Source organism: Nelumbo nucifera, chromosome 4, assembly GCF_055504915.1.
Source record: "Nelumbo nucifera cultivar China Antique chromosome 4, China Antique-T2T, whole genome shotgun sequence".
NCBI classification, from domain to species: domain Eukaryota; kingdom Viridiplantae; phylum Streptophyta; class Magnoliopsida; order Proteales; family Nelumbonaceae; genus Nelumbo; species Nelumbo nucifera.
Genome location: NC_142652.1, coordinates 21249228 through 21271619, shown reverse-complemented (window position 1 = coordinate 21271619; position 22392 = coordinate 21249228). Strand labels below are relative to the sequence as shown.

Here is a 22392-nt window from a genome sequence, read left to right as displayed (position 1 = left end):
TTTTATTCTCCAATTCCAAGGTAGCTTTTTAGACCCCACTATTCATCCAAGTGCAGTTTGATGTCTTTCTTTCTAAGGATGAAGCTATCTATTCCAAAGCAGCCCTTTTTGGGCAGAAGACACTGTCCCAATTAGACCTGGCAATTGGGTTGGGTGGGTCAGGTTCGGGTTGGGTCAAGGTACTTCGGATTGATTTTGGGTTGGGTTGAATTTCAGATTGGGTTGTCAAATGCTAGACCCTAACCCTAAATGTTCAGGTTAGGGTTGACCCATGGGTCAATTCGGGTCATCCCAAAAAATAATTGAAATTTAAAAAAATAAAAAACTTGAACATTTAACAATTTAAAGAGTAAACAATAAAAAGTAAAAGACTAAATAGAAAAAAATTAAAGAGTAGAAACTTCTAACAATGCATAAATAATCCCAATTAGACTTGACAATAGGGTCAGCGGATTGACCCAACCCAACCCCGTTTTTCGGGTCATTTTTGCATTCGGGTAACTAAATATGAGACCCTAACCCTGTTTTTTCAGGTTGGGTCGGGTCGGGTTCGCAGGTTGGGTCAACTTTTTGCCAGGTCTAGTCCCAATCCAATAGCGCATTTGGTTCCAATCCTATCCACCCAGCCAAGAATAGGGTAGAATGGATATCCAACGTATTATCAAAAAAGGCTTTCTTTTGCCAACCGAAATGTAGAGAGGGAGGATGGCGGAGGGTATAGTCCGCTTCAGATAGAAAAAATTCTGTTGTGTTTGGTACCATTGTCATTTGCTCAAATGTTTAAAGAAGCAATGGCATTTTAGTGTCCTGATCACCTGTCAACAAAATTCCAACACCCTATAAATAACATCTGACACAGCACATTTCATACATGGCAAGCCCCACTTTTATAGTGGGCACTAGACCTGTTCATGGGCCGGGCCGGGCTTTGTATATGTATCAACAAAACACACTCAGGCCCAAGCCTGAGCCCAATCCCGACCTGACCATCAGGCCTAAGTCTTGAGCCCAAGCCCGGCCCTCATATAAGCCCAAAGCCCAGGCCTGAGCCCGAACTCGGCCAGAAATTTGAAAACATATTTTTTTTTCTTTTTATTCAATAAAAAAGTATTTTATTTATATTAAAAACCTTCAAAACTCAAAAATAATAAACAACTCACTATTAGTATTACTTGGAATAAAAGAGAACAAAAAAAAAATATTGTATATATATTTTTTATTAAATAAAATATATTTTTATTATTAAATTGGGCTCGGGCCGAGATTTTTTGAGAAAATCCAAGCCTGGCTTGAAAAAAAATCGGGCCCGATACTTTAGGCCCGAGCCCAAGCCCAAGCCCATGGGCCTAAAACAGGTCTAGTGAGCACCAATTCTATAGCGAGATATACGGTGCCAAATCAAGTTGGTAGGGCGTTGGAACTTGTTTTGTTGGCAAAAGACTCAAAATGCCTGACTTGTTTGATTGGTAATTATGCTGATTAGGCATTGAACAAATGATTTGAAGAGTATTGTGTTTGAATTTGCATTGTTAATTAAAACGTATAAATGAAATGTTTATTTTCAATGTGACACCACCCCTTCTATATCCAATGGTCAAATTTAAGTAAAAAAAAAACCTGATGTACATCCATCTATGCTAGTATGTGATGCACCAAAATACATCTATACGTTGTCACATAAGATGCCAACGAAGAAGCAGGTCATAGGACTGACCTTAAACGAGCAGTTGGAGGAAACACAAATTGATCTTCCCCCCAACACCCTCTTCTTTATATTTCTAGTCTAGTAAGAAATGTTTAACTGTTTTAAGTTTTAACTCAATCAGTCTCAATGAAACAAAAAATTGGCATTTTGAATAACGCCCAGGTCACACTGATGTGCAACATGTCAAGTAAAAACAGCCATGGTAGCAAACATCACCTTCATCAAATGGTTCCAGTCTCCAGCTGAACACGTCAATACAATGATACCAATATGATCAAACCGTATAGCAAGCAGATTAACTGTCATACACTCGTTGCAAGTGACCAAAGTCCATCTCATTGTGTTGCCAACTTCTCCAAAGAAGAAAAAGACGATCCCAAGCATCCCTCTACTCTTTTTTGAGAGGACGCTTTCTGGGTTAATTATGTGGTAATCCCTTTCATCAGCTTACATACAATCTTAAATAAGTTAAAACCCTCTGAGGGGATGAAGTGAGAATTGATTTTGTTTTTGAAAACAAAACTATTTACATTGACAAACACCCCCTAAATTTGGGTTGTATTTGGTACCATTGCTGTTTCTACCTGAAACATTTTGGGTTGATCAATGCAAATTGTTGTTTCTACCCTACTATTTTCCTTTTGCATAAAATGCACAACCTGCTTTTATGGGTTGTAGGCAAGTGATAGTGATGCTGAAACTCGTAAAAGAGCATGGAGCTTTACCATTATCCAGTCTGATCCTTAAAAATTTTCATGACAAAGGCAAAAACTGCATTCACTCTCAACTTTTCAAAAATTCCTCAGTGCTACTGATGATATAAGGGAATTATAGTTCTGTCAAGACTGTTGGAACAGACCAACAGAAGGCAGTTAGTCAGTTTTACAAGAGGAGGCCACTAACCAGCCACTTGTAATAACCGCCATCCACTTGTAACAACTGCCACCCAATTGGACTGTCAAGACTGTTGGAACAGACCAACAGAAGGCAGCTAGTCAGTTACAAGAAGAGGCCACATCAGCAGCCACTTGTCACAACTGCCATCCACTTGTAACAGCTGTAACAGTCAAGATTGTAACACTATAAGTAGTAGAACAGAAAAGAAATAGGAGAGGACTCTTTCAGCATTAAACTCTCTCTCTCTCTCTCTCTCTCTCTCTCTCCTTCCAAGAATTCAGGAGGTTGGCCCCTCGAAGAGCCCTGAGTTAGGCAGGTTCCTAACAATTTGGTATCAGAGCCAGCATGACCAACACAAGAAACACATCAGTAGACACCCGAGTGGATCTGATGGAAGTCGAGATCCATCGAATGTCTTCAGATCTCAAAGAAATGAAGGAAAGTTTCACTACTCTCCTCCTTCGACTGGAGCAGGGGGCAACAAACATTGACAGAGGAAGCCAAGAAGAGCATAGCAATGAAAACAGCCGCAGAACAGGGGCGGCAACAAGAATAGCCAAAATCGACTTCCCCATCTTCTCAGGCGGCGACCAAACTCCCTGGATTCTCAGAGCAGAAAGGTATTTCGATTACCATGAAACACCGGGGCAAGATAGGGTAGCTCTGGCTTCTGCGCATCTTGAAGGGGAAGCCATCCTCTGGTTTCAATGGTACCGAAGGGGGCACCCTCGTCAAACCTAGGCAGACTTCACAGACGCCATGACTATTCGTTTTGGATCATCTGGGTTCGAAGATCTTGATGAAAATTTGGCAAAGCTGCGGCAGGTGGGATCAGTAAAAGAATACCAGATGGAGTTCGAAAGGCTGGTCGTGAGAGTCCAAGATGGACTGAGAAGGCACTGGTGGGAAGCTTCGTCGGCGGCCTAAAGGAAGAATTGCGACTAAAAGTGAAGGCAATGCAGCCCACTTCCGTCATCAATGCAGCAGCACTAGCAAGACTGTATGAAAACAAGTTCAGTCGAGCAAGAAAGGTGCAGCGACCATGGGGTCCAGGAGCAAGAAAGAACGACAGCACCAGGCAAGGAAGAAGGAGTTCTGGGCCCAGGCCCACCGGTTCCCTTCAAGCGACTGACCTGGGTAGGGATGCAAGCCCGCAGAGACAAAGGTCTCTGCTACAACTGCGAAGAGAAATTTGGGCCAGGCCATCGCTGCAAGAAACAACAAGCGTTTCTCCTCCAAACAGATGCTGAAGAGGAAGACGACAGCACCGGTTGCAAAGAATCTAACCCAGGTTGGGAAATACAATCCAATGGCACGCCTGAAATATCCTTACAAGCCCTTACGGGACTTGCATCTCCTCAAACAATGAGAGTTGCAGGGCTGATTCTAGGGCGCCAAGTGTCAATCCTCATAGACAGTGGCAGCTCCCTTAACTTCATAACCCAAGTCTTGGTAGATAAAATGGGACTTCCGGTTCAGCCAACAACAGCCTTTACGGTTCATGTGGCCAACGGTAACAACCTCTCTTGCAATAGCATTTGCATGAGCCTACCCCTAAAGATTCAAGGTCATCAGTTTGCGGTGGACCTATATCCTCTCCATCTCAGTGGAGCGGACGTGGTACTAGGCATTCAATGGTTAAGACAGCTAGGACCCGTGGTCTGTGACTGGGCCCGTCTCACCATGGACTTCACATCAGGAAACTCTACAGTCCATCTACAAGGGCAAACATGCAAGGGACCAAGGCCCATCAGTCTTGCAACACTGACAAAGCAAAGAGGAGACCCAAACCAGCCTATATGCATGCACATGGACTCAAGCTGACCAGGCCATCCTTAGCTAACAGCAGCCTAGGCGGGCCTAGAGACTTCCAAGGCCGCCTACAACAACTCCTTCAGCACTACAGCAATGTGTTCAAAGAACCCCAAGGACTGCCACCACAACGGGAGCATGACCACCGCATTCCCCTCATGCCGGGATCAGCCCCGACCAATGTAAGACCCTACCGATACCCTTACTTCCAAAAATCTGAAATAGAGAAGCAGGTTCAAGATATGCTTAAGCAAGGGATAATACAGCCTAGTCACAGCCCATTCTCATCACCGGTACTGTTAGTCAAGAAAACGGATGGCACGTGGCGGTTTTGTATTGATTACAGAGCCCTTAACAGCATCACCATTAAAGACCGACTCCCGATACCAATCATTGATGAGCTGCTTGATGAACTCAGTCAAGCCACTATATTTTCAAAACTGGATTTACGAGCTGGGTATCATCAAATAAGGGTACATAGGGAGGATGTTCACAAAACGGCTTTCAGGACACATGATGGCCACTATGAGTTCCGGGTCATGCCATTTGGGCTGACCAATGCTCCAACCACATTTCAGGCCTTGATGAATGACATATTCCGGCCATATTTACGTAAGCTCATCCTGGTTTTCTTTGATGACATATTGGTCTATAGCCCCAATTGGGAGGAACATCTGAACCATCTACAGATCACCCTTGCAACACTTGAAGCCCACCAGCTGTTCGCTAAAGAGTCCAAGTGCTCCTTTGGACAAAATCAAGTTCACTACTTAGGACATGTTGTAGAAAAGGGGACTGCAGCGGCTGACCCAGATAAAATCTCCAGTATATTGGGCTGGCCGCAACCCAAATGTGTGAAAGAATTGAGGGCCTTCTTGGGCCTGTTCGAGTACTATCGCCGCTTCATCAAAGACTATGGCCTAATAGCTACCCCACTGGCTCAATTGCTGAAACAAGACGCTTTTAACTGGTCAGCCCATGCCCAACAAGCGTTTGAGCAGTTGAAACAAGAAGTTGCGAGCCCTCCAAAATTAGCGTTGCCTGATTTCACAAAAGAATTCATCATTGAGTGTGATGCCTCCGGTCAAGGCGTTGGGGCCGTTCTCATGCAAGAAGGGCGACCACTTGCCTTTTTCAACAAGGCCTTAACATCACAAAAGTGAGCCAAATCAGTTTATGAGCGAGAATTAATAGCAATGGTCTTAGCAGTCCAACGTTGGCGATCCTACTTGATCGGGAGACGGTTCACAATTCGGGCTGACCATCAAAGTCTGAAGTTCTTATTGGATCAATCAGTTCTATCCCCAGAACAGCAATGATGGATATCCAAGCTACTGGGGTACGACTATAGAATTGAATACAAGGCAGGGGCTGCTAACCGAGTGGCGGACGCCCTCTCACGACAGCCACAGTCATTTCAATTACTAGTATCTTCCCCGACTTCTCCACTCCTGGATCTACTGCGGAAAGAAGCCCAATCCCATAAGGACTTACAGCAATTGAAGGCCCAAGTATTGGCTAATCCCTCACGGCACCCCAGGTACACAATTAAGAATGATCTACTCTTCTTCAAGGGACGCCTGGAAATCCCGGCAACCTCTGCCCATCTCAGGAAGCTCCTAGAATTATTCCATGCCTCACCCACAGGGGGCCACTCCGGCATCCTACGAACACAAAAGCGCATCGCCACACAATTTCATTGGAAGGACATGCGTACATCTATCCAGAACTTCATAGCCAGGTGTGCAGTATGCCAACAAAACAAGTTAGCCACTACAACACCAGCAGGCCTCTTGCAACCTCTCCCAATACCAACCCAGGTCTGGGATGATATATCAATGGATTTCATCACAGGAGTGCCCGTTTCTACCGGCAAAACAATCATCCTTGTGGTAGTCGATAGACTGACAAAATACAGTCATTTCCTACCTCTATCACACCCATTTACAGCAGCCACAATTGCTGATTTATTCCTCCAGAAAATTGTGCGCCTACATGGGCTCCCCAGCTCAATTGTATCAGACAGGGACCCTATCTTTATGAGCCGTTTCTGGGCTGAGCTCTTCCGCCTACGGGGTTAAACTATTCAAGTCAACGAGTTACCACCCCCAATCTGATGGACAGACAGAGGCAGTTAACAAGAGTCTTGAAACATATCTAAGATGCTTCGCAGGAGATCGACCAAATCAATGGGTGAAGTGGATCCACTGGGCCGAATGGTGGTACAACACCACGTTCCATAGCGCCGCAGGGATGACACCCTTCAGAGCTTTATATGGTCGGGACCCACCCCCTCTACTTCCTTATGAAAAGGGAACCACCATAATAGCGGCCGTTGAAGAACAGCTAACGCAACGGGATGAGGTGCTAAGGGAATTGAGGCATCATTCTTGTAGGCACAGCAATGGATGAAGCACACCTATGATAAACACCACAAGAATGTCCAATATGAAGTAGGTGACTGGGTATTTCTCAAATTACAACCCTTCAGGCAGATTTCAGTTGCAAGCCGACAGTGGAACAAACTCAGCCCACGCTATTTTGGCCCATTTAAAATCCTGGAGAGAGTAGGATCAGTGGCCTACAAACTGGACCTTCCGGCAACATCCAAATTGCACCCTGTATTCCATATCTCCTTACTAAAGAAAGGGCTGAAGTCAGGAGTCATTACAAGCACGACCCTTCACACATTTTCAGAAGAAGGACAAGTGCAGACTGAGCCAGACCGCATCATTGATTTCAGATGGGTGCGCCGGGGTGGCAGGGTGATACCAGAAGCATTAGTTGTTTGGTCTAACCTTCCGGAAGAGGATGCAACCTGGGAATCCTACTTAGATCTGCAATCAAATTTTCCAACATTAGACCTTGAGGGCAAGGTCACTCTAAAGGAAGGGGGGATTGTCAAGACTGTTGGAACAGACCAACAGAAGGCAGTTAGTCAGTTTTACAAGAGGAGGCCACTAACCAGCCACTTGTAATAACCGCCATCCACTTGTAACAACTGCCACCCAATTGGACTGTCAAGACTGTTGGAACAGACCAACAGAAAGCAGTTAGTCAGTTACAAGAAGAGGCCACATCAGCAGCCACTTGTCACAACTGCCATCCACTTATAACAGCTGTAACAGTCAAGATTGTAACACTATAAGTAGTAGAGCAGAAAAGGAATAGGAGAGGACTCTTTCAGCATTAAACTCTCTCTCTCTCTCTCTCTCTCTCCTTCCAAGAATTCAGGAGGTTGGCCCCTCGAAGAGCCCTGAGTTAGGCAGGTTCCTAACAAGTTCATTCATTTTTATAATACAATGTTTTAAATGCATCAAATGCATAGACATTCCAATATCTGCTTACCAAGGAAAGGATGAAATCCATGCTTCTCTGTTATAACATATATCTCAAATGAACTGCCAGGATGGAGAAAAAATTTTGGTGCAAACTCATCTTGGTCAATGTAAAGAGAGTTAGTTGTTAGGCTGCAAACTGACATACCAAAAGCAGATATGAATCTGCTCCTCTCAATTACATATATGGTCATCATCGTCATATTCGTCTTCATTATCATCCTCTCTACTGAGATCGGCATATTCATCAAGTGACGCAGCTGGAAATAATTCTCCCACTTTATTTCTCTCTCCATTTGTTGTAGTTTTCACAGTAGTATTTGATTTACCTTTGTTCATCTATTGCAATACAGATGAGCCAGCATCAGTGAGCAATTTAGACTAGGAAAGTACAAGGGTCAATAAACAGAACCAGGAATGTCTGTGTTTGACAAAATAATTCAATCTAGATATAAGTAACAGTTTCCATTTGCCTAAACAACTAAAATGCTACATGAAAGCAACAATTTCTCTTTGCAATAGATTTGCTAAATCTCAAGGTATTGATCACATTAGTGCAAGTGGAAATTTTCAAATATCATCTTTCTATGTTGCAGATTAGCAAAAGTCTTCACTTAACATAGACGTACACCAATCTGTGACTTACACTTAGATTGTGGCTAAGATTTCTTTAGAGAAAGAAAAAAATAAAAATTTGAGAACTCCTCAAGTTGAAAAATGCATCTTCATCATTTCTAACTTACTGAACTGTGTTAGATAGTAACTGCTTCAAATGCAAGGGTTTAAATGTTCAAAGTTAGAACTAAAGAGCGTACTACAAATCTACAACTATTTTCTTTTCCACCAAATCAAGCTAAAAACCATGCAGATTACAGCACATACAAGACTGCATCACATACACACAAATCAGGAACACATACTGCTATTAGCCCATAAGTATCCATGACAAGTGTTCTAGATGTCACATTGGAGAAACTACTAATGTTAGGCATGTCTTAGGGAAGCAAAACGCCTAGCCTCACACACTAACATTCAAGATATTTCATTCAGCAACTATAGACAGGATATTTTCCCCTTTTAGTTTGTAAATGGAGTTGAAGGCTCTAACAGAAATCAAATAATAGCATATCAAAGAGATAATTTATCTGCTTTCAAGAAGATTAATAAATTTCAAATCCTACTCCTCCCTACAGGACTAAGAAATGTTGAGGAATTCATAATAAATCCTATAGAAGGTCATTTACCCAATTTCCTAATACAAAGACATACATTACTCAATCTCACCAAATATTTTAATACTGTTTTTTCTTCATATTAGAAAAAAGAAGAGAAAACAAGGGCAAGATATCATAAATTGCACAAAGATAGAGAAGACGATAAATCCATATAGTGGGGAGAAAGCTTAGTTAAGTTGAGTTGGAGTATGTCATGGTAAGAGATCCTTACAGTTCAGGGCCTTACTTTAACTTATATTTCTCCATTCTAACTTTAAATTCATATACTTAATTAATTAATTAAAAACAGCTGTGTTCTGTCTACATATCATCCAAAACCTAACGAGCTTCATATACAAAATCTTACAGCACGTAGAAGGGTCCGTCTGTCCCTCTCTCGAGCATTCTTAATAGCCTGTAACCGACAACCAATATTCATTAAGCTAATGAAAAAGCACCACGATTACCAATTTGAAAACAGAAAAACAAATCATAGTTAAAGAAAAAAAAAACATGAACATATAAAGAAAAGAAAGGATAGAGAGAGAGAGAACTTACTTCCTCAAGTGTTTTTTCCTCAGCCTCTATTTCTGAACAGTCTCTACATAAGAAACATAACAGGAAACCTGAGTGACTTGAGCTAAAATAATTAATTCATCTTACTAAGATTTATTTAAAATGAATACAAATAGATGCAAAACCATTCCAACTCAAAGAATTAGGTTATGGGCTGGTTACTATCCGAACCTTCCAATTATCTGATCAACATGGCAACAACACTTGGCGCAAACATTTTGATCCTTGGCACAAGCTGCAATTAACCAGAAAACAAGAACATGAGCATTGAGCACAACCAAAACAATAAATATAAGCCTGCCGAACAACCCCCCAAAAAAGAACAGAACTCCATAAGCTAACCAGAACAGAGATTGTGGTAAGCCTGCCGAACTGCTCGTTTAGAACAACGCTGACTGTAAATTAGAACACCACAGAAGGCATTTCAAATAACAGATGCATTCATTCAACAACATTCAAATAGACAAGAATATGCAGACGTACCATTTTGCAGGCTCAGTAAGGGGCTTGTATTTCCCGTACCTACAACTTAATGTAATCAGTCGGCGGGAGACGAGAGAGAGAGAGAGAGAGAGAGAGAGAGAGAGAGAGAGAGAGAGACCTGCGTTTCCATTCGATCTGGTCTTTACAACGAGCACAAACACCAGTAATATCCGAGAAAGGCCTAAACTTTCCTCCGAGTTCCTGATGATTGGAAAAGAGGAGAAATTGGGCTTCTTATTTTGATTTCTGAGCATCAACAGAGATAGTTGAGTTGAGGTTATCATTATTATGGATGAGATGAGAGATATTGATAAATTACCGTCTCGTTCTTTTTGTGACCAGCGTTTGGCTTCCATACGTACTTGTTTTGATGCTTCGGCGGTCCGTGCCTATTACTCATTTTCTCTGTTCCACAGAGATGAGATACAGCAGCAGTATACACTTACAGAGTGATATGAGAAAGAGAGAAAGAAAGAGAGAGAGAGAGAGAGAGAGAGGGGGGGGGGGGAGGGAGAGGGTTCTGAGAGATTCCATGGTCTATTATCGGAGGGACAAAGAGTAGTGATGATACAGATATCAACGGGTCGGGGTAGGAGGGTAAAACCCGCCTTCAAGGATAAATCCTTCCTAGCCTATGGCTGTCAGTGGATCGGGTCCACCCGATACAACCGCTCCGACCGATAGGATTATGCGGTTCTCGTTTAGTCGTTTTGTCTCGATTAATAATTATTGAATCGGATCAGTCCGAATCGATTCAGATCCCAACCAATTATATATATTAAATAATATATAAAGGATTCTTCATTTTCTTTGAATTTTTTGTTATATTTTATATCCAAAAGGTTAAACTTTTGAAGATAATTTTCTTTGAAACACTTGTTTTTATCACCATAATGATTTTTATTATGATTATATTAAAGGTCATTTTACTAGAACCACCCCCTAAAAACAGATTTACTTAAACGGTCTAAAACACCCCTTATAATTTACAATCTATTTACTTAATGGAACATTCAATAAGAAATATTTATTTTGCCATTTGAAAATAGTAATATGATCACCTAAACTATGTGAAAAATGTTCAATGGCATGGACCCATGGTTGTTTATTTCAAAATTACCCTTAAACTGGTAGAAAATGTTCAAGGATATGGATCTATGGTTGTTTATTCCAAAAGTACCCTTAACACTTTTTTGTATAGAAAAAATTGACCAAATAGAAAAGAAATAGTGATTGTCCATTTTCACTAGGGGCAAAAGTGACATTTTTGTTTTTGTTTTTTTTTATTTGTTCATTAAACTTATCTGATGGATGTAGGGTTAAAATTGCATTTTTCACTTTCATTTAATGGAAGGTCGATTAAGTAAATTGATTGAAAACTATAGGGTAGGTTTTAGTACATTCATGAAACTATAGGAGGTGTTTTAGTAAGTGACCCTATATTAAAAAGGGTAAAAGGCTTAAGCCCCATTTGGCACATCTTTTTGTGTGGGCTATCAGCTTTTTAGAAGCCTGGCACCCACGTTTTGGTCTTTTCCCGTTTGGTTGGGAAAAGAGCTAGCCACCAAAAGCTGCAGCCCCGAAAAGATGTGGGAAGGCCATCTCGGGCTATTTTTGGGAAGCTCTAAATGGAGCTTTTCGCCTTTTTTCAATTTATCTTCACGCGGAAAAACACGCCGACAGATGTGCCTTAATCAAACGGTCTTCAAACTGTTAAGATCTTGATGCAAAAGCTCACATCGTCTTTTGACTGTCATAACTTCCAAAAGATCATTCAAAAAAGACTTGCCAAACGACCCCTTATATATACCCAAAATTTTCATAAATTGACTTACCCTCAGTTTTTTAAAATAGAATTAAATATGACTCTTTTATCCTTTATTTTCTTTTACATTTTTCAAAATATATCCTCACTTTTTCAAATTCATGTGGGTGATAATAGGGGTGTCAAATGGTTTTGGATTGGACCCTATCCAAACCAAAATCAATTTAGACAGATTCAACGGATCAACTAGACATTAAATTGGACCAATAGGTTTGGGTTAGAATTAATCTAAATCAAAACAAATTTGAACAAATTGGACAGTCCAGACATTGAATTGGGCCTATCCAAAATGGTCCAAAATGTTCGTTGCATTGAATTGTTTCTGGTCTATTTATAATTAGATTCACTTTGGACTGGATCAGATTGGACCAAATCCAGTCCAATTGACAGCCATGGTAGGCACATCGAGCTCCCCCCTGTCTCTCCTATCATATTGGTGGTGGTTGGAGTTTACTACAAGCTTGCCAATTCCACGTCTCAATCTTAATGCTTTAAAGCCTATTAGACTTATTTCCAATCTTGCAAGCCATTTATGTTTTAAGTTTGAACTCGTGACTCGTGACTCGTGAATTGCAAAGCTCTGTTTTGGAGAGATCAACTCATCGGTGTATTGCAGCTCTGAACTTGTTCTCTTGAATCTTGACCCTACCAAAAACATGCTTATAGAGAGAGAGAGATGCACAAAAAGAAAGCAACTTCTAGTTCTACCCTCCACTATACAACGGTGGCTATATACTCGATCTTTGAAAGATTTAAACTTCAACTACCCCATAAACACATAATCTTGTTCAAACCACATGTGCTTCTTTATTACTTGGATTCAGGTGTGAACCCCAACATCACCAGAGGATGAAAGAAAGGGAGGAAAGCTCTATACCAAGCTTCCTCAATCATGGTTATTCTGCATTCATTTTGGGGAAGAGGATGTCTACTGGTGGTTTGGTTTTTGATACTGTTACACGTCCTGATTAATTCAATGTGATACCTCTAATTAATTGGAACAATGTAAATCATTAAATGAGCTAAAATTTTCCCAGTTAGGTCTCATATGTTAAAAGGAATAGAAAATCCTAAAAACAATATTTTATTTGCATTTATTCTTATTTCAAGTTATATAGACGACAATAGGGACCACATAAGAAAAAATGTTTCTCCCCACATGAAACACCAAAAATGACATTTTTTTGAAAAAAAAAAAACAGTTATCACATAAATCGAGGCAAAAAACCCACAGTATTTTCCTAAGAAGCTGTAATAAAACACCAACCAAATAAGAAGCAATTCTCCATAATAGTAATTAAAAAAAAGGCTTTGAGCCACCAGCGTTTTTCCAAAAAAATGGCAAGAAAACGGTAGTGGTACCAAACACCACCATAGTTTTTATATGATTCTAATTATTATGACTTGCTATATAACTCATTAAAATTAAGAACAATACATTCTTTTTTTTTCATTCAATTCAAACATGGTTGGGAGTTTAACAAGTCAGTATTCAAGATACAGTGTCACCTTTCTCAACATTGAAAATGGCAATCTTAATCTCCAATCTTTCTGCTTTCGGCTCAATGGCCTTCCTTTACCGAGTAGGCCATGATTCTCCTTCACATCTGCCAATTTCCAAACACAAAACTCTGTTTCAGCTTCTATAGATTCCAGCAGGAAAACATCATCCTTTTCTGGGCATCTTGGCTCCACGTGGTCTTCCACGTAGCATACCCTCATGGGCATATTTTTGAATCGTTCCAAGTCCTCTGGTACCTTCAGTAATCGTTCTGCCCCAGGTGAAGACACCTACGAAGTTGATCAAAGATTTCAACAAATCTGACAGAGCCATAAATGCTTTGGCTACTCAGTTATAGATTTCAAACTTGATTTAGGGAGTGTTGGCCAATACGTGTGCTTTTTGTTTTTCAGAGCAAAAACAACTGGCACGTCAGAAAAAACAATTCTTACATGGTAATTGTTCTTCAAGCATACATATTGACAAATACCCCCTTAGGTTGAGTTGCTCTCTGCACAAACAGCATGCCATCTGGTTACCTCAAGAGCTAAATCATCAGGTATTTCTCCGGTTTGTCCCACCTCCTCTAATCGTTTCTTGTAAAGGCAACTATAATTTTCTATTTCTTCCATGCTAGGACACCCGTATCTGAAATTAAAGAATGTATAATTAGCGCATACCTGGCACATCAGCAAGTATTTTCTATCAATATTTGTATGTCAATATCCTTCATGAAATGAAGGACCGGAAAATGAAATATTTCTTTTCTGTTACCTATCAGAAAAAAAGAGAGACATCTTTCTTTAACAAACTCCTACACATCACCAGAAATAGAAATGGGCTTTGTCAGGTTGATGTTTGAAATTCAATTTGTTTATTGCACCTTGATCAAACCTGACTTTGATATTGGATGATAATGAAACTCAGAGAAAAACAAAATGCAAGTTCAAAATGCTGCTCAGTTATCTCCATTCCCATGATACAAACCAAAACATTGACAAAACACTAAATAGAAAGCAGATACACCCAACAGAACCTGAGGCAATACCAAGCAGGGCAAGTCGGTTCAAGATGCATCATGAGTGTCACCTTCGTAGAACTAATTACTGAAGGATGAAACTAATAACTAATACCTTGTCTAATGGCACTTTCATAATTTTTAGGTGTTCTGGTTTTTAGTATTTTCAAGTCTTCTCAAATTTAACGTTTAGTTTGTTAGTGTCTTAAGAAATAGGGTTTGTCATTTTAGAAGGCCAACTTAATTTATAGTCTTATTGCAAAGTTTTTGAATTTTTGCAAAGTTGAAGATGCAATCACATCATTTTTCTTTCACCCTACTTTTTTAGGGTCAGAACTAGTTTGTTTTTAAGCTTTTCCTGTTATTAGATAGGTAATCAGGTTGTATCCACCCAACAAAACCAAGATCTGGTAGATATGTTTATCTTTGAGTGAGTTATGAGGTGTCAATCAGTGATAGGATTTTCAGCATGAGGTACTTTAACAAAAAATTTCAGCAGGGATCTGACATGTCTACAGCATAGTGTCTCATGCAGACCAAATTCATAAAAATAAATTCCATAGTCACACAGAACCCTTTCGCTATGGATTAGGTGAGAAAAAAATAGAAGCCACTAATATTTATTACCCACACTTGCATGGACATGGCTGGAGAAGGTGCTAGACATGAAACCTAACTAAAAACAGAAGATTTTGTTACAATATAACACCCAGTACTGGTATCCAGGTTTCATAGGTGGCCACAAACATGGCCCTTTTTCCCCAAACATTTTTTTTATCGATAACAGTGAATTTTATTAAAGTATTGAGAAAATTACAGAGCAAGGGAGATAAACAATCTGAACTCCTGAATACAGCCAAGGTACACCCAAAATATAAAACAGTTGCAACACAGCCCCAAAATTAGAGTTTTTGTTCACCCCTTGCCTAGCTAGACCATCTACCAATGAATTTGCACTTCTCTTTACCCATGTACATTGAATTTCAAGGTCCTTAGTCTTCCTATTTTCATTGCTGTAATTCCAAAGCCTAGAGTTGTCCTCTTTTAGCCAGTTTACCACAATTTCAGAATCTCCTTCTATGATCAATTTATTAATATTCATGTCTTTAGCCCTTTGTACCCCTTCAAGAGCTGCTAGTATCTCAGCCCTCAAGGAACCTCCCACCCCAATTGGACCAAAATACAAGGCTAACAGATTCCCTTTTTCATCTCTTATAATTCCCCCTATTCCAGATGGCCCTGGATTGCCCATACTGCTGCCATCGAAATTCAGTTTAATAAAACTGTGAGGTGGAAGGGTCCAACAAGAACTTGAAACCTTCTTAGCTGAAGCTGATTCTGCAATCTCCTTCAACTTTCTTAGCAACTCATCTACTGAGAAATCTGCAAACATGTCCAAAGTTTTCAACCAATGTATCACCCTAATACGAGTAACCTCCAATATTACTTCCAAACTTCAAAACTTCTCTTCCCAAATAATCCAACAAACTGCAGCCCTAACACATCACCACATAATCTTAGCCCTTTTGTTGACCAGTTAGGAGTGGATGCTTGACAATTCACTAGGCAACAAACCCAAGAACCAACCAAGAGAGTCTACATTCAAGCCCAACCAGAATGCAAACCTGCTATCCTCTTCCACAAAAAGTGACCATGAATTTGACCAATCCAGCAAGTGGTATCAATGAACAACGTTTTCTATAGAAAGAAAACATTCCCATTGGATGATCTAATTCATCCAAACCAGTGTTTTAAAAGCACAAGGTGTAGGGGCCAATTTACGCCTGAGGTGCAAGGCAAGGCGCACACGTTTTTGAAGCAAGGCGCAAAAATACAAAAAAAAATGTCAGAAAATTCAAAAAAATGTAAAAACATAATATTAATAAGAAATGTACACTTAAATTTTAAAATTAATGGTTTAAAAATCTATTATCTAAAATTAAAATACATAAACATAACATGTAAAGCATATTCAAATGAAAATTTAAAAATAAAATCAAACATATAAAACATTTTCAAGCATGTAAAGCTCACAATCTCTTTTCTTTCTCAGTTGCATTACTTCAGGTAGCTAATGTGATGTAAAACATATTACATTCCTGATTCTATGAGTTGTCTTTGTGCCACACCCCTCGAGGCAAGCCAAACAAGTCCATGTTAGGGCTTCCAACCGCTAGGTTCAAAAAAAAAGAAAAAAAGCGTACAATTTTCAAAAGGCACTCGCCTGGGCCAAGGCGCATCAGGCGCACCAGGCGTGCGCCTTTTGAAAGTGTTGCGCCTAGGACTTGGGTGAGGCACCTACCCTAAAATGTGCCTTGCCTGTGCACCTCAGGAACGCCTTTTTTTTATGAATGAAGATAATTTATTAATCCAGAAATTAAGGCAATACAGGAAACCCTTGAAGCCCCCTGCTTAGCTAGCCCATCCACTAAAATATTTGCTGATCTTCCCACCCAAAGAGAGGTAATTGTCATATTTCTTGTGAGCCAGTTGACTTTCCTCAATAAGTCTCTGTATCGCCACATAGCTGAAGCTGGCTCTGTCAGCCATCCCACAACAATTTTGGAGTCTCCTTCAACTACCAAATGTGGAACTCCTAATTGTTTTGCAATCTGAATACCTTGTACAGCCTTAGGCACACCTTTTAAATCACTGATCCAAACAATGTGAATCTTTTGAAGGATAAAAATAATTGTAAGGTGGTGGAGGTGCAGTCTATACCCTGAAAATTTGAAGAGGATGGTACGGGGGAGGGGAAAAGGAGAGAAAATACGGCCAGACCCCTAGAGGGGCTAACTACGTACCCTCTAGCAAGGGGTCATGCCTTTGTAGTTAGGGGTGGATTCGAGCCGAGTAGAGCCAAATACTTGGCTATTCGAGCTCGGCTTGCTGAAATAGTGTTAGGCTCTTCGAGATAGAGACTTGAGCTCGAGCTCGACTCGATTCAAAAGCTCACAAATCCGAGCTCAACTCGGCTCAAGCTCGACTGCAAGCCAAGCTTTTTCTAAAAAAATAAAAAATTATACATATAAAAATATTTTTTTGATTTTACATACAAAAAATTAAGAATTATTAAAATTATTTATTATTATACATATAAAAAATACAAAATATACATATAAAAATTATTTTTATTTTACATACAAAAAATAAGAATTATAAAAATTATTTACTATCATACATAAAAAATAAAAATATTATTATATATAATAAAAATTAGTTATTATAGATATGTATATGTATATGTGCATGTATATGTATGTATGTATATGTAATAAAAAATATTTATTTATTATGCTAGGCTCGATTAGGCTCACAAGCCTCACAAGCCGAGCTTCACTGGGCTCGAGCTCAGCTCAATTAGCAAACAAGCCTATATATCGGGCTCGAGCTCGGCTCGTGGCCACCCCTATTTGTAGTTCACCGGAATTGGAATTCTAGCAAGAAAGAGAGTAGCAGACACAAGTCAGTGGTGGTTCAGGGGAGAGGAAGAGGGTAGAGAAAAAAAGAAAGGAATGTGTGGGAAATGGATCTGAAATGAGGGAATGGTAAAGAGGCCCTGAACTTGAGTGTAGGTTACCTATTTATAGTATTCTGGGTAGACCATATTCCAGAACTTTCTAAGATTTTCCTCTTTATGATTTTAACCTTGATTATTCTGGAATATCCCTTAACTGATTTGAGCACATGTTTATTTAATCAAGATTACTCTAGAATGTTCTATTTCTTAATTAGCACACATGCTTTTAATTGTTAATCATGAAGACTCTCAATTAATGTTCTGGATTATTATTCCAGCACATAGTGTGCCTTATACAACATGAAAACGGACCGGTCTGTCCCAGATTTAGGTTGGATAGACTGGGCCAATATCCTTTTATGACTCCATCGTCTTACAATAACAAAAACCAGATATCTAAAGAAAGAATCTCAGTTTCGTTATTTTAAATGAATGTAAAAGAATTCGGATCATTTGTATGATTTAGACCAAGTACTATGGATTAAAATCTCATATCAATCAATAAAACATTAATGTTTCTTTCTGGTTTTGAGGCTAATTGGCAAGAGATAGATATGGATTATCAAATCTTTATTGTTTTCAAGTAAGGTAGAGACTAATATTGATAAAATATGAAAAATGAACAATAAGATTAAAGCAGATAAAATATTATCACCGTGGTTTGTTTTTTCTTGTCTTTGATTCCAAGAAGCTGGGCTCCACGTGGTTGTTTAAGAAAATATTATTTTCTCACACTAGGCCCCATATCAACAAAACAAAAGGGTATCTTGGATGTTTTGTTTATTTTTTCTTTTTTAGGAAGTAATTTTTTTGGGTTCCTGAAACATGACTATTTCTTGAAACAATTTCCTATTTGTTTATTCCAGAGATAAAACAAAAACAACATTGCCAAACACCAAACCATGCTTTTGGTGATGTGGTAGTCATAGTTTCAGAAACCAACGAAAACAAACACAACCACATTTCTGAACACCCCCTTAGATTGTTATAAGGGGCTAATCTTTTTCCAAAACTTAATAATCTCAACATTCCAGGAAAGGGATGTGGTTCTAAACTATGTTGAAATTTTGGTCTAGAATCAAATTTTAAATCTGACCTAGGTACCATACCATATGGCACATGGTTTAAAGTATCGATATGATACGGCCCGTATCGGGCATATCGTATCGTATCTTTTGAAAAAGATACGCTCCGAAACACCTGTTTCCAGGTGTTTCGGAACCCCAACTTTTTCTAATAATAAAAAACATGTTTTTAGCTTCCCAAAAAAAAGCAGAATTTGAAAAAAAAAAGAGTTTCGGCCGTTTCTAAGTACCGATACGATACTGCCGATATGCGTATCGTATCGATACTTTGAACCTTGATATGGCATAAAGAGTACAATCTATAATATTGAAAAGACAATAATTTGTTTGATCAGTTTGAGAAGAGATAATAATTCTTCATTTAAAAATTGCAATTCTTTTTTGTTCACATATCATATGCCCAATGCCCCAACTATGTTGACGCAAATGGATATGAAAGACAAATAAAGGATAACCAAAGGATAGTACACATAGACCATTAGATACAAGCAAAGTTGGCCTTACTTGTTTGAAAGCTTATCAAGTCTGACATAAATGTACCCTCGAGGAGAAGTCTTGAAGGAGAATAGCTTCATATCTTCACTGAATTGAAGCAGGATTTCATGGGCAATAGATAGAACCCGTTTACCCCATGGAACATCTCTCAATACAATGCCACCCCCATCCCCTCCATCACCAATCTAAAAGGCAAACAGTTTTAGCAAGCATGAAAATTGGATAAAAAGAAATGCTCACACAAAACAGTTGTACCTGTGGGTCAGCATCATCCTCTTCCTCCCATCCATCTGTGATGTCACCATCTTCCAAAGCTTCATCTACAATTTTAAAGATTTAGCATAGAAACACAGTCTCCAAGACCAAAACTATCTGATAAGAAAATTGCAAAAGAACCAGAAATAGGATTGAAATCATATCCCACTCTCCTTCAAATAAAAAGCCAAACAAAGTATTTATCACCAGGAAAAATGAAAGACGCTCCTTCAGTTCATAAATCAGACAACAACAATACTGATATAGCTAACGACATGCTAAGGAACTGCCATATTTATATGAAATTTATTATGAACCAAATTGATCACTTGCATAGCAAATCATATGGATGTCCATAAAATTGAGATTACCAAAATAAATAAGACAAATTCAACAGGACCAATAAGAGATGGATGATACAGAAAAGAGTTGAATAATGAACTTCAAATTAATATCCTAAAGCTCATGAAACATCAGACGCTATATGGTAAATTACACATAACTACATAAAGACAAAAGAATAAAAAAATCGCATTCATTGTTCAAGACATCTCGTCTTCAAAAGCTATAGTGGTGAACAAGTTTCTTCTAACCTCATAGGACTTGAAAGTTGAAACATCAAATGGAAGCATGTACTAGAAACTAGATAGAGAACACAGACAAGTCAACGAGTTGAAGTTATTGGGAACCCCATTTCTGTGAAACAAGAAAAGGAAAATGTAAATAATATTTTGTACCAACTGAATAGCTGGATCATGTATTCAACAGAGTTAATTTACTTGGAGAGCTCACGAAAATAAAACTTTGAAGGCTCAACTTAGAATTATAAATAAGTTTTAATTGGAAACAAAGGACCGAAGCAGCTACCGAGTTCCAGTTATATTCGGATTTCTTCATTCTTCAATGAAGCTAGTAACTATTAGTCAGCTATATTTGACCCTAATAATAATAATAATAATAATAATAACTAGGTTTTTTGCAATGCAGAGTAGCTAAAGAGAAAATAGTAAAAATGAAAACGCTGAATAAACTATAAAACGGATAGTTAGGGACAAGGGCATACACAGATGAAGCTTACCTTGGTCTGGGTCTATACCGCCGCTATCACTTTCTTCACTGTCAGCTGATGATTTGGTTGCTAAAGTTCGAAAAGTAACAGAGGAAGGAATAGAGGAAGTGGGCGTGGTCGGAAATCGAAGCAAACGGAGAGACGAGGAAGAGGATGAACTCTGAGAACTCGATACTGTCGTGATTTGTATAGGTCCAGCACGGAATGTGGTCTTAGCGAAGCAAGACGAAGAAAGAAGGGACCTTCCACCGAATCGTAACAAAAATTTCCTGCTCATCGCACTCCCAAGCTCAGCTAGCCACTGTCTCGCATACTGAGGTTGTGTTGCGAGATTGTTTCCTTGGTCGGTTGCTCCTGCTCCACTTCAGAAAGGAGTTTAGTAGGACCTGGCCCCTGAAATCATAGTCCATCTGACCTAGAGGTGATCATCTCCGGGCCGGACTTAGCACCAATAATAAGGGCTATGGAAACCGGGCTTTACTTCCCTCGGACAAAAGCATCGGACCAATAACAGTTGAAAGACCATACAATCAAGGGAAAAATAGATTGCAATCCATCTCAGAAATCTGAAATTATATTTCCTTGTTAGTGTACTTTATTTACTAACCTCTCCTATAAACCGCATCCTATTCATGGATTTAACATCAATCTATGGCTAGGATTCATCCCACCTATATGGTGGGGCTCAGATTTCTGGGGTGGATTGAACTATAAAAAACCTTACAATTAATTATGGCTTGAGGTTCAATATATACAGAAGCTGTTTGTTCTACATTGTAAACCACATATCAACGTATACAAAGGTTATATATTTCTTATTGCAACAGTGGATGTGGATTTCTATTTTAAGGATAGTATTTAGGGTTTATGTTTTAGGATTAAGGGTTTAGAGTTTAGAGTTTAGATCTTAGAATTTAGGATTTAAGGGTTTAGAATTTAGAGTTCAGATTTTAGAATTTAAGGTTATGGTTTAGCACTTAGGGTTTAAAGGTTTAAGATTTAAGATTACGGCTTAGGGGCTTAGTATTTAGGATTTAAGATTGGGCCAAGTAATAGAGTAAGGTCCGGGGTGGGCTGGGTATGCATGCTTTTTTATCAATTCAAGGCTGGACTGGTTTCACCCTGAACCGGTCCAGACCCAACCCATTGACAGCATTACAAACACATAACAAATGTTATGGTAATGTTCTCCGTTTTGAGGTTTCATCGAGTCTTTTAGGTTGTGCTTGGATGAATTGTCATTGGGGTGTTGGAATTGAATTCCATTTGCATCACCATGAATCCCCCACCCAACAACTACAAAACCACCAAAAACATGAAAAAGTGAATGCTTAAATTCTGTTTGATACACAATAATGTTCTGTTAAAAAAAAAGTAGAGAATGAGATCCGGAAACCTACAAAATTGGCAGTCTTGATCTTGCACCCAGCTACAACTTTGCACTGATCCGAAAAGAGCCATACGTTGTTCATGAAAATGCAAATGAGGGAGGAAGGACAACACACATTTAAACCCAGATGAAAACAAAGGCTTCCAAATCGGCCTAAAATAAGAAAACCCTCTAGACAGCATTATCTACTATTGTAAAAAATAATAAAC

General features: G+C 39.2%; 2 protein-coding genes across 3 annotated transcripts; both read right to left on the bottom strand.

The window, feature by feature from the left end:
• Positions 1–7675: 7675 nt before the first annotated feature.
• LOC104597907 (small acidic-like protein) lies at positions 7676–10559 on the bottom strand. 2 transcript variants are annotated; one of them, XM_088902718.1, is made up of 9 exons: positions 10345–10559; positions 10144–10226; positions 10026–10064; positions 9885–9937; positions 9714–9777; positions 9525–9567; positions 9334–9381; positions 7901–8091; positions 7736–7815 (listed from the first exon to the last, which is right to left on the bottom strand). In XM_088902718.1, exons 1-8 carry the CDS (start codon positions 10423–10425, stop codon positions 7927–7929), a joined length of 576 nt encoding a protein of 191 aa, XP_088758844.1. In that variant the 5' UTR covers positions 10426–10559; the 3' UTR covers positions 7736–7815; positions 7901–7926. The 2 variants fall into 2 exon arrangements, with proteins under 2 accessions (XP_010257991.1, XP_088758844.1); XM_010259689.3 differs by having other exon boundaries at positions 7676–8091.
• A 2562-nt stretch (positions 10560–13121) lies between these two features.
• On the bottom strand, positions 13122–21360 carry LOC104597908 (uncharacterized). The gene is made up of 5 exons (XM_010259690.3): positions 20803–21360; positions 19725–19789; positions 19479–19654; positions 13891–13999; positions 13122–13641 (listed from the first exon to the last, which is right to left on the bottom strand). Exons 1-5 carry the CDS (start codon positions 21068–21070, stop codon positions 13336–13338), a joined length of 924 nt encoding a protein of 307 aa, XP_010257992.1. The 5' UTR covers positions 21071–21360; the 3' UTR covers positions 13122–13335.
• Positions 21361–22392: the final 1032 nt, after the last annotated feature.